Source organism: Mobula birostris, chromosome 9 (genome assembly GCF_030028105.1).
Source record: "Mobula birostris isolate sMobBir1 chromosome 9, sMobBir1.hap1, whole genome shotgun sequence".
NCBI lineage: Eukaryota > Metazoa > Chordata > Chondrichthyes > Myliobatiformes > Myliobatidae > Mobula > Mobula birostris.
Window position 1 is genome coordinate 144,224,950 of NC_092378.1, and position 12,367 is coordinate 144,237,316.

General features: G+C 44.5%; 1 protein-coding gene and 1 long non-coding RNA gene across 2 annotated transcripts in view; one reads left to right on the forward strand and one right to left on the reverse strand.

The window, feature by feature from the left end:
- LOC140203155 (uncharacterized) overlaps nucleotides 1–10,078 on the reverse strand; it is a 37,677-nt gene extending 27,599 nt beyond the window's left edge. Inside the window, exons 1-2 of the long non-coding RNA XR_011887306.1 lie at nucleotides 10,018–10,078; nucleotides 2,055–2,195 (exon numbers count right to left, since the gene is read on the reverse strand). This is a non-coding gene — a long non-coding RNA (uncharacterized lncRNA). The remainder of the gene's footprint in view (nucleotides 1–2,054; nucleotides 2,196–10,017) is intronic.
- b9d1 (B9 protein domain 1) overlaps nucleotides 1–12,367 on the forward strand; it is a 38,299-nt gene that overhangs the window by 16,722 nt on the left and 9,210 nt on the right. The window contains exons 3-4 of the mRNA XM_072269042.1: nucleotides 10,171–10,282; nucleotides 10,593–10,689. Coding sequence (XP_072125143.1) covers nucleotides 10,171–10,282; nucleotides 10,593–10,689 — 209 coding nt within the window. The remainder of the gene's footprint in view (nucleotides 1–10,170; nucleotides 10,283–10,592; nucleotides 10,690–12,367) is intronic.

A 12,367-nucleotide genomic window follows, 5' to 3' on the forward strand; every position in this document is an offset into this window, starting at 1 on the left:
GAACTGGAAGCACCATAGCTTGAGTTTTCCTGGCAGCCAGGTCTTATTGATGCGAGCTGTGTACATGATGGTAGCCTTTTTCAGTTGTTTAAACTGCTCGGTGTCTTTGAGCTTAACGTCATACCATCAGCCCAGGCTCTTCATTGGCATTTCTGACACAGTTGGGACAGGTATTCCATCAATATGAAATTTTTGATCTGTGACTTGACCTTTGACAATGGAGATGCTTCTGCACTTGCTGGGCTTGATCTTCATCCTTGCCCATGTGATGTTTTGACGCTTTTCCAGAAGTCTTTGGTGCAGGGAACAGTTGTCATCAGTATTGTTATATCGTCCATATAGGCTCGTATCGGCGGTAACCGTTGACCAAACTGAAGCCGTTTTCCTCCCGCAACCCATTTTGAGGCTCTGATAATGAGCTCCATTGCCATAGTGAAGGCCAATGGGGAGATGGTGCACCCCGCCATGATGCCTACTTCCACTGGTTACCACGTTGTGGTGAAGTCTGATGTTGTGAGACAAACTTGTAGATCCTGGAAGTAGTGTTTTACCAGATTTGTTATTGTTGCAGGCACCTGAAAGAATTCAAAAGCAGTCCACAGTAGGGAATGAGGAACTGATCCATAGGCGTTGGCCAGGTTGAGGAACAAGACATGCAGATCCTTTCCTTCCTTCTTAGCCATCTGGATTTGATGCCATATGACGCAGGTACGTTCAAGGCATCCCCAGAAGCCTGCTATGCCAGCCTTTTGGATTGAAGTATCAATGAAATGGTTTTGTTTCAGATACTTTGTAAGTCTTTGCGCCAACACGCTGAGAAAGATCTTGCCTTCTATGTTCAGAAGGTTTATTTGGTGAAACTATTCGATGGTGGATGAATTCTTTCCAAAATTACTCAGCTAAATGCTTTTACTCCTATATTATGCTGATATGATATCAGCCCTGCAAATTCAAAGGTATCTTAAGAGTGCCTTACGTATTTATAGAGGACATGGTTTTAATTTAATCTATTTTTCCTCTGTGTTAGACCTTCAGTTTGGTGCCCATAGTTATTCTTAGTTTTTGTCAGTCTGTCTAATGGACATTTGACCAGGAATCCACTGTAGATACTTACGGTGTATTTCCATGTTTGGGCATTGATTTTGAAGGTGATCAACAGTAAGTGTTTGATAGCTCTGGGCCTGTAGTCACTGGAGTTTAGAAGAGTAGTGGTGGTGGGGCGGGGAGGGGGGAATGGGAAATCTCACCTGTCGAATATTGGTAGGCCTAGATAGAGTGGACATGGGAAGGATCTTTGCTATAGTTGGAGAGTCTAGGACCAGGGGACCCAGCCTCAGAGTAGAAAGACATCCCTTTAGAACACAGGAATTTCTGTAGCCAGGGGGTAGGGAATCTATGGAATTCATTGCCATATACAACTGTGGAGGCCAGCTCATGGAGTATATTTAAAGTGGAGGTTGATAGATTCTTGTTAGTAAGAGCGTCCAAAGTTATGGGGAAAGAGCAGGAGAATGGGATTATAAATCAGCCATGATAAAATGGTGGAGCAAACTTGATAGGCCAAATTACCTAATTCTCACCCTGTGCCTTACTGTTTAACAATCTGTAAAAGCTGACGTTCAGGTTGCAAATATGCTAGCCTTACGCAATGCAACTAGGACACTTCACTTCAGTATTATGCTCGGCTTCAAGTCCATATAAAAGATGTACCTGCTCTGTAAACCTTAATATTGGTAAGAAACTAAGTTGCTTTGCATTGGCGTCACTGACATAAATGAATGATATCAGTTTCCTCTGATAAGTAAATCTGTAATCATTTATATGCCTATAATATAGTGTCGGTTCCTCTGTAGTTAGATGTCAGTGAGTTTTAATTAAACTTGGAGGTGTTGTAATAAAAAAAAAGTTGCAATAACCCATGATCTTATTAAATGGTGGTAGAGGGGCCCCATAATTATATTTTTGTTGTGTTGATCTCCTAAGACAATTAGTTGTTTTTTCTCATTTTCATGGTTTAGATAAAATGTCACTTTTTTTTAAATATAGACCATTACCTCATTACCACGACTGGGGATGTTTCATCTTTATGATCCCTCATTTGTGCAGTGTAGATCCAGTGCAGTAACACATGAAACTATGCCGGTTCTTATGCAGATAGGTCTTCAGCATCCCCATGCATGGCATTCTCTGCAGACCTATTTGACCAAAACAAATATTATTCTAATGGTCATGTCCCCAAAAACAGTCCAGTCTTGAGCTCAGCTAGCTCTGAACAATGAGAAAGTAGATCTTTCAAAATATTTTACGACCATACTTGCGTGCAGGTTCTCGTAATCAGATACACAAAATTCTCTGCAAATGCTGCAGTCAAAGCAACGCTCACAACACGCTGGAGGAACTCAGCAGGTCGGGCAGCATCCGTGGAAATGATCAGTCAAAGTTTCGGGCTGGAACCCTTCATCAGGACTGAAGAGGGAAGGGGCAGAGGCCTTATAAAGAAGGTGGGAAGGAGAAGGCTGGTAGGTTCCAGGTGAAAAACCAGTAAGGGGAAAGATAAAGGGGTGGGGGAGGGGAAGGAGGGAGGTGATAGGCAGGAAAGGTGAAGAAGGAATAGGTGAAAGCACAATGGGTAGTAGAAGGAGGCAAAACCATGAGGGAGGTAGTAGGCAGCTGGAGGAGGGGGCAGAGTGAAACTGGGATAGGGGAAGGGAGGGGGAGGAAATTACCGGAAATTGGAGAATTTGGTGTTCGTACCAAGGGGCTGGAGACTACCCAGACGGTATATGAGGTGTTGCTCCTCCAACCTGAGTTTGGCCTCATCATGGCAGTAGAGGAGGCCATGTATGGACATATCAGAATGGGAATGTGAAGCAGAGTTGAAGTGGGTGGCTACTGGGAGATCCTGTCTGTTGTGGCGGATGGAGCAGAGGTGCTCGATGAAGCGGTCCCCCAATCTGCGTCGGGTTTCACTGATGTAGAGGAGGCGGCACCGGGACCACTAGATGCAGTAGATGACTCCAACAGACTTGCAAGTGAAGTGTTGCCTCATCTGCAAGGACTGTTTGGGGCCCTGAATGGTGGCAAGAGAGGAGGTGTAGGGACAGGTGTAGCTTACAGGGATAAGTGCCAGGTGGGAGATCCGTGGGGAGGGACGTGTGGACCAGGGAGTCGCGGAGGGAATGATCCCTGCAGAAAGCAGAGAGGGGTGGAGGGGAAAGATGTGCTTAGTGGTGGGGTCCTGTTGAAGGTGGTGGAAGTTGCGGAGGATAATGTGCTGGATCCAGAGGCTGGTGTGGTGGGTAGGTGAGGGCAAGGGGAACTCTGTCCCTGTTGTGGTGGTGGGAGGATGGGGTGAGGGCCGAAGTGCGGGAAATGGAGGAGATGCAGGTGAGGACATCATTGATGACGGTAGAAGGGAAACCACGATCCTTAAAGAAAGAGGACATTTGCGATGTCCTGGAACGGAAAACCTCATCCTGGGAGCAGATACGGCGGAGACAGAGGAACTGGGAATAGGGAATGGCATTTTTGCATGTGGCAGGGTGGGAAGAGGTATAGTCGAGGTAGTTATGAGAGTCAGTGGACTTATAGAAGATGTCAGTGGACAGTCTGTCTCCAGAGATGGAGACCAAGAGATCGAGAAAGGGGAGAGAAGTGTCCGAGATAGACCAAGTGAATTTGAGGGCTGGGTGGAAGTTTGAAGTAAAGTCGATGAAATTGACGAGCTCAGCATGGGTGCAGGAAGCAGCACCAATGTAGTCGTCAATGTAGTGAAGGAAACGTTGGGGAGCAGTACGAGTATAGGTTTGGAGCATAGACTGTTCCACATAACCAATGAAGAGGCAGGCATAGCTGGGGCCCAGGCAAGTTCCCATAGCTACACCATTAGCCTGAAGAAAGTGGGAAGAGCCAAAAGAGAAGTTATTAAGTGTGAGTACCAGTTCCGTCAACTGGAGGGGGGTAGTGGTGGTGGGGAACTGGTGAGGTCTATTGTCCAGAAAGTAGCGGAGGGCTTTGAGGCCTTCTTGATGGGGAATGGAAGTGTATGAGGATTGGACATTCATAGTGAAAATGAAGCAGTTGGGACCAGGGAACTGGAAGTTATTGAAGAGGTGGAGGGCATGGGATGTATCCTGGATGTAGGTGGGGAGGGACTGAACTATGGGTGACAAAATGAAGTCCAGATAGGCAGATACAAGTTTGGTGGGGCAGGAGCAGGCAGAAATTATGGGTCTACCAGGACAGTCAGGCTTGAGGATCTTGGGGAGGAGGTAAAACCGAGCAGTGTGGGGTGTGGGAATTGAGTTTGGTGGCTGAATCGGGAAGGTCTCTGGAGTTGATAAGGGCGGTGATGGTATGGGAGACAATGGTTTGATGTTTTTTGTTGGGGTCCTGTTCCAGGGGTAAGTAAGAGGAGGTGTCAGAGAGCTGCCGTTTGGTCTTAGTGAGGTAGAGGTCTGTCTGCCAGACTACAATGGCACCACCTTTGTCTGCGGGTTTGATGGTGAGGTTGGGATTAGTGCGGAGAGAGTGGAGGGCAGTGCGTTTAGAGGGAGTGAGGTTGGAACAGGAGACAGGAGTGGTGAAGTTGAGACGGTTGATGTCTCGGCAACAGTTGGACTTGAAAAAATCGAGTGCAGGTAGAAGGCCCGGGTGGGGTATCCAGGAGGAGGGTTGAAGATGGGAGAAGGGGGTCATCAGTGAGGGAGGGGAATCCTTGCCAAAGAAGTAGGCTCGGAGATGTAGGCAACGGAAGAAGAGTTCAGCGTCATGGCGGGCATGGAACTCACTGAGGTGTGGACAGAGGGGGACATAAGTGAGGCCTTTGCTAAGGACAGAACGTTCTGCCTCAGAGAGGGGAAGGTCAGAGGGGATGGTGAAGACACCGCAAGGGCTGAGGTCAGAGGAGGGTAAAGCCTGTGTTCCCAGTCTACACTAGCCAAATCCTCCTTCATCTCATTGTAGTCTTCATTGTTTAGGCATAATACACTGGTTTTAGACTGAACTATTGCACCTTCCATTTGTATGAGGAACTCAGTCATACTGTGATTACCCTTTCCAAGAGAATCCCTAACTACAAGGTCACTAATTTTACCTGTCTCATTGCACAGGACCAGATCTAAGAAGGCACATTCCCTTGTAGGTTCAGTAATATGCTGTTCAAGAAACCCACTACAGATGCATTCCATGAAGTCCTCCTCAAGGCTGCCTCAACCAACTTGATTCACCCAATCTATGTGCAGTTTAAAGTCCTCCATGATATCTGCTGTTCCATTCTTACACGCCTCAGATATTTCTGTTTATTGCCTGTGCCACTGTAATGTTATTATTTGGTGGCCAATAGACAACTCCCACCAGTGATTTTTTTTCCCCCCATTACTATTCCTAATCTCTACCCAGATGGATTCAACATTCTGTTCCTTAGATCTTATATCATCTCTCACTATTGGCCTGATTTCATCTTTAATTAAGAGCACTACCCCACCTCCCTTACCTTCCTGCTTATCCTTCCGTATTACCTGATATCCATGGATATTTAATTCCCAGTCCTCTCCACCCTGCAACCACCTCTCTGTAATTGCCACTAAATCATACCCCCTTATACTGATTAGTGACATGAGTTCACTGCCCTTGTTTCGAATACTACGGGCATTCAAATAAAGTGCTCTTACACTCATTGTGCTTTTAAAATCTTGCAATCTGTTACTCTTTTGCACTTGACTTTTCTTCATTCCACTCTTACTTTTCTCTTTTATTATCTTTTGCTTTTTCTTTATCCACATTTCTTTTTTACTTTATCCATAGTTCTCTAATCTGTTGAACCCCCCCCCCCCCCACTATTTAGTTTAAAGCCCTATCCACAGCCCTAATTATGCAATTCACTAGGATCCAGGTCCCATCACAGTTCAGGTGGAGCCCATCCCATTGGTACAGCTCCCTCCTTCCCCAATACTGGTGCCATTTTCCCATGAATTCAAACCCACTTCTCCCATACCAATGTTTGAGCCACACATTTAACTCTCTACTCTTCTTAACCCTGTGCCAATTTGTACATGGCTTAGGTAGTAATCCAGAGATTACCACCTTTTTGGTTCTGCTTTTTTAATTTAGTTCCTAGCTGCTCAAATTCCCTTAGCAGAACCATTTTCCTCATTCTACCTATATTGTTGTACCCGCATGGACCATGACAACTGGACCTTTCCCCTCCCTCTGCAAATTCCTCTGCTGGTCAGATAAGTTGTCCCAAATCCCAGCATCAGGCAGGCAACACAGCCTTTGGGACGCTCTATCCTCACGAAGGAGAACTCTATCTATTCCCCTGACTATACTATCCCCAATTACCTCTACATTTCTCTTATGTTCCCCCACTTGCATGGTTCTCTGAACTACAGTTAGCCCCCACTCTCATCCACACAGGGAGCAAGAATCTCAGACACGTTGGACAAGCTCAAGAGCTGAGGCTTCGCCAGCACTGTTTCTTGGATCCCACTACCTGCCTCATTCGCAGTCACACCCTCTTGCCCCTGACCACAGACCGAATTTAGGCAGCTTTGAAACAGAGAATCCAGGTAACTCTTTCCCTCCTTGATGTGCCAGTCTTTGAAACTCGTATTCCACATCATCAACCTTGAGCCCGAGTTCTTCGAGCAGCCAACACTTGCTGCGGATGTGGTCACCAGGAAGCACAATGGGGTCCACCAGCTCCCACGTAATGCAGCTACAGCACATCACTTGATCCTGCATCATCCCTTTAAGTCGCTGTAATTTAGTGACTTTTTAATTCAACCACTACAAAAGCCTTACCTGGTACTTACCTGTGCCTCCTTGCCGAAGCCTCTTGAGCCAAAGCCTCAAGTTTCCACTCCCTACACTGGTCCACTCACACAGTGGCTGCTCTCCTTTGACCCTGCTTTACTTTTATTTGCTCTTGCTAATGAATCGTGAATTGATTGGTCCACCGTTAATGCACCAAGCCCCACGAAACACTCCTTTTTTAATCTCTTCTCCCCTACCTGTGCGAAGCTCTCTCTTTCTGCAAATCAATTGGTCCATCGCTATTGCTAATATGAAGTATACTGTCTGGATGCATCACAGTTTGGTATAGCAACTACTCCACACGTGACTGCAAGAAACTGTAGAGTGTTGTAGACACAGCTCAATACATAACAGGAACCAGCCTTACCTGCGTAGATTCTGTCTATAGTTCTCACTCCCTCATAAAACAGCCAGCATTGTCAAAAATCCTACCGACCCCAGACATTCTCTTCTCCCCTCTCCCATTGGGCAGAAGATATGAAAACCTGGAAGCACAGACCACCAGGCTCGAGGGCAGCTTCTATCCCACTGTTAGCAGATTCTGGAACGCATCTCTTGTACAATAAGATGGACTCCTGACCTCATGATATACCTCATTAAGATCTTACATTTTATTGTTTACTGTGGTCGTTTTTACACTTTATTCTGTGTGGTTGTTGTCTTACCTGATCATAGCTCAGTATTAAGGCAAGCTTTTCACTATGTTGGTACATGTGACAATAACAAATTAATGGTGTAATCACCTGCAGGTATCTGCCTCCAAGCTTTTGTAGCTCAGTTCTTGTATCTGTACAGCCAAATACGCAAATTCAAAACAAGCCCAGGGTCAAATGCCTGTGATTCTGACCTCTCCCTCCACTGCTGCACCTGCCATTGAACCAGCTTGGCAGAGAGATTGGCTTGACCCATCCTGCTCCTTTGTATGATGGCCCATTGAAGAGAATCACTGAACCTCTCAAAAAAAAGGTTCTGCCTATATGACATAGAAGAGTACAGCGCAATACAGGCCCACAATATGGGCTAAATAGTGTTCTGCTGACTTGTTAACCTACTCCAAGATCAATCTGATGCTTCCTCTCACATAACCCTCCATTTTTCTTTCAGGCCTACCTCTCTAAGATACCACCATATAATGAGGTTATTTTTCATGTTCCTCTGCCTCCATCCATTATCTAGCTACTGTTTCCTCCCACCTCCACTTATTCCTTCCCACGTTTGGCTAAACCTACCAGTTATCCTAAGTCCAGCAATCATCTCAGGCTTCTGTCTCTCCATTCTATAAGACATAGGAGCAGAAGTAGGCCACTTGGCCCATTAAGTCTGTTCTAGCATTCCATTGTGGCTGATTTATTAACCCTCTCAACCCCATTCTCCTACCTTTTCCCCATACAAGAGCCTATCAACCTCAGCTTCAAATATACCCAATGACTTGGCCTCCAGCCATTGGTGGCAATGAATTCCACAGATTCACCACTTTCTAGTTGAAGAAATTCCTCCACATCTCTGTTCTAAAGAACGTCTCTCTATTCTGACGCTATACCCTTTGGTCTTAGACACCCCCACAAAATCTCCACATCCACTCAATCTATGCCTTTTAAAATTCGATAGGTTTTTCTCCTCTTATTTTAGTGTTTCAACTCTTTAATATTCTAATACATATTCAATTGAAAATAACTTTTAATTATTTAAATCAATTTGAATAATCATTAAATTTCTCTGGCATAAGAAGCTTTGGCACCAATGAACTGTTTCTGCGGTACACCACTGAAGGCCACTTGCTCCTTCTGGAGTATTTCCGGCATCAGAGAGTTGGTTTGTCCAGATATCTGCATCTGGAAAGGCAAATCTGGGTGGCTGGGGACCAAGGTCAGTAAGTCTGGGCGGAGGCCAGGTCGGAGACAGTCTGTTCAGAACGGGTTCTGTGGTATTTTTACCTTTTAAAATTGCATCCACATCTGTCTAAATATAACAGCCCAGCTACTCAAGGGAGCAGAGTAATTTAAAAAAAATACTGCAACTGATTGGCAAATGTTCCAATGCTGGAAAAAATGAAAAAAGGAGTTTATGTGGAAAAAGAATCTTGAAAATTAGCACGGAAAGAGTAAGTTCATTGTAGATCTTGCATGGGTAAATAACAAGCCACGAATGCAGTAAAAATCCAGCATCAGTGTGTCAATGTGTTTATCTACAGAGGTATGTATTTTTTTTCATCCAGATATATCTGTAAACATCTCTGAAGCCTATTGTCCTTCCTAATACCTTTACTCAGTCAACTTGTCAGTGCTATCCAAGATACCAATCTCCACTCATCCCCTCTGCCTGCATTTGGTCCACATCTCTTTATAATTGTACCAAGCCCTACAGCTTCCTCTGTCAGCTTGTTCTATATATCTACCAAACTCTATGTGGGGAGAAACTTGGCCTTGCACCTCCTTTAAATCTTTCCTCCCTTACGTTAAACCTATGCCCTTTACATTTAGATACCTCTCTCCTGGGGAAAATGGACTATGTCTACCTACTCCTTAAGTGCTTCATGATTTTATAAAGCTCCATAAGGACATCGCTCAACTTCCTTGCTCCAGGGAAAAGAAATATCAGACTGGCCATTCTCTCCTTATAACTTAAGACTCCTAATCCTAGCCATTTCCTTGTCAGTAAAAAATATCTTTCACCCTTTTTATAGATGCTATGCCAGCTGCAAACCACTTCTGTAGAACAATTTGCCAAGAATAATCATGGTTATGTATAGAGAAAGGAATGGAAACTGCAACGTGATGAGGGGTCTTCCCCACAGATTAGGGATGGGTGGAAGACCATAATCGTCTACGGCACATAATAATGATGATTCTTTCTATCTTATTGTCTGTGGAGGCCAAGTCATTGGGTGTATTTAAGGCAGAGATAGATGGGTTCTTGATTAGCCAGGGCATCAAAGGGAAGAGTTGGATCAGCCCATGACTGAATGGCGGAGCAGACTCGATGGGCCGAATGACCTACTTCCGCGCCTATATCTTATGGTCTTATTAAAAGGCATTAGAGAAACAGTAAAAGTACAAATAATGTTGGAAGATTAAATGCAAATTAAGTATCCAAATTAAAATTTGATCACTTACTGTCCTCCTATCTCTCATAAACTGTGGTTCACTTAATATATTGAGATGCAATATTACAAAATACATTGTAAGCAGTTTGGAAACTCACCAGTAGTTTTGATGAATGGCTTATTGGCGGGTATAAAACATCAGCAACTGAAGAGAATAGATGGAAAATACAACCATCTGTTGAAAAAGAGTAACATGTAATGACAATTGCTAATTTATTAGGCAATGATTTTTATCTTTGAAATTTTTTTAGGGTCTGGAGGAAGGAATTTCCCAAATAACATCAAAAAGTAAGGATTGCAATCAGTGCTTTGTGTGGAATTTTCCCATGGAGATCACATTCAAGAGCACCAACCCATATGGTTGTAAGTATGTCTCAAAGTGTTTACACAAAGCTGCATAACTTTAAAAAATGTATAAAAGTGTTACATATTTCCCACATTACATGAAATAGTATTTCTTTCATTAAGACAAAACTATTCGGGTTTTGGCCCGGAACATCGACTGTATACTTTTCCTAGATGCTACTGGCCTGATGAGTTCCTCCAGCATTTTGTGTGTGTTGCTCAGATTTCCAGCATCTGCAGATTTTCTCATTTGTCTTCATTAAGTTTTGAATTTATGCACAAACTTTTGTAGCTATTGAGTATCTATTTCGGTCTTTGTTTTCCAAAGGGCCTCAGATAGTAGTAAGTGTTTATGGGCCTGATCTGTTTGGAAATGATGTGGTCCGTGGCTATGGAGCTGTTCATGTTCCTATGACTCCTGGAATGTAAGTCATTTTTTTAAGTATGCTTTTTTGGGATACTAAATAATTTGGAAAGCTTTATAAACCCAACAAATGTTACATTTCAAAACTAATGAAATCTAGGATGTAATAGTTCTGTTAGAACATGACTTAGTAGATGAATGACATGATGGGGTTACATTCAGAAATTATAGGAGCTGTATTTGGATGAGAGCTGTGGCTCTGGCCAAAACAAAAATCTTCATTCATAAAGTTCAATCGTAAACTCTAGAAAGTTATACTCAGTGTTCATTAGGTACACTTGCTCATTAGTCACAGTACATTTATTATCAAAGAATGTATACATTATACAACCTTGAGATTTGTTTGCTTACAGCCAGTTGCAAAGCAAGGAAAGCAAAATAACCCAATTTAAAAATAAAGACCAACCTCCAATGTGCACCACAAAGAGAGAAAACAACAAATCATGTAAACTATAGAAGCGAGCAACAAGAACAGCATTCTGAATCAAATTGAGTCCTTAGATCCAAATCCATGGTGCAGTCTGGAGTAGGCCCAAAGGCTCGGTATTCAGGTCATCATATTAGTGGGTCAAATCGCTACTCAGTTTGCAGACACAAAGCACAGCAGCTGGGGGCAGTCTCACAGCCTTAGCACCGCGGAGAGAGGATCCCCAGTCTATGTGGGTGGCATTGACCGCCCACGTCATGAAGACCCCTGGAGAGACTTGTTCTGGAGCTGCTCCGGCCTATGGTCAGGCCATACTTAGATCCCCTCCAGTTCGCCTACCAGCCCCGACTAGGAGTTGAGGATGCCATCGTCTACCTGCTGAACCGTATCTACGCCCACCTGGACAAGCCAGCGAGCACTGTGAGGGTCATGTTTTTTGACTTCTCCAGTGCGTTCAACACCATCCGCCCTGCTCTGCTGGGGGAGAAGCTGACAGCGATGCAGGTGGATGCTTTCCTGGTGTCATGGATTCTTGATTACCTGACTGGCAGACCACAGTACGTGTGCTTGCAACACTGTGATCAGCAGCACTGGGGCTCCACAGGGGACTGTCTTGTCTCCCTTTCTCTTCACCATTTACACCTCGGACTTCAAGTACTGCACAGAGTCTTGTCATTTTCAGAAGTTTTCAGATGACTCTGCCATAGTTGGATGCATCAGCAAGGGAGATGAGGCTGAGTACAGGGCTACGGTAGGAAACTTTGTCACATGGTGTGAGCAGAATTACCTGCAGCTTAATGTGAAAAAGACTAAGGAGCTGGTGGTAGACCTGAGGAGAGCTAAGGTACCGGCGACCCCTGTTCCCATCCAGGGGGGTCAGTGTGGACATGGTGGAGGATTACAAATACCTGGGGATACGAATTGATGATAAACTGGACTGGTCAAAGATCACTGAGACGGTCTACAAGAAGGGTCAGAGCCATCTCTATTTCCTGAGGAGACTGAGGTCCTTTAACATCTGCCGGACAATGCTGAGGATGTTCTATGAGTCTGTGGTGGGCAGTGCTATCATGTTTGCTGTTGTGTACTGGGGCAGCAGGCTGAGTGTAGCAGACACTAACAGAATCAACAAACTCATTCGTAAGGCCAGTGATGTTGTGGGGATGGAACTAGACTCTCTGGCGGTGGTGTCTGAAAAGAGGATGCTGTCTAAGTTGCATGCCATCTTGGACAATGTCTCCCATCCACTACA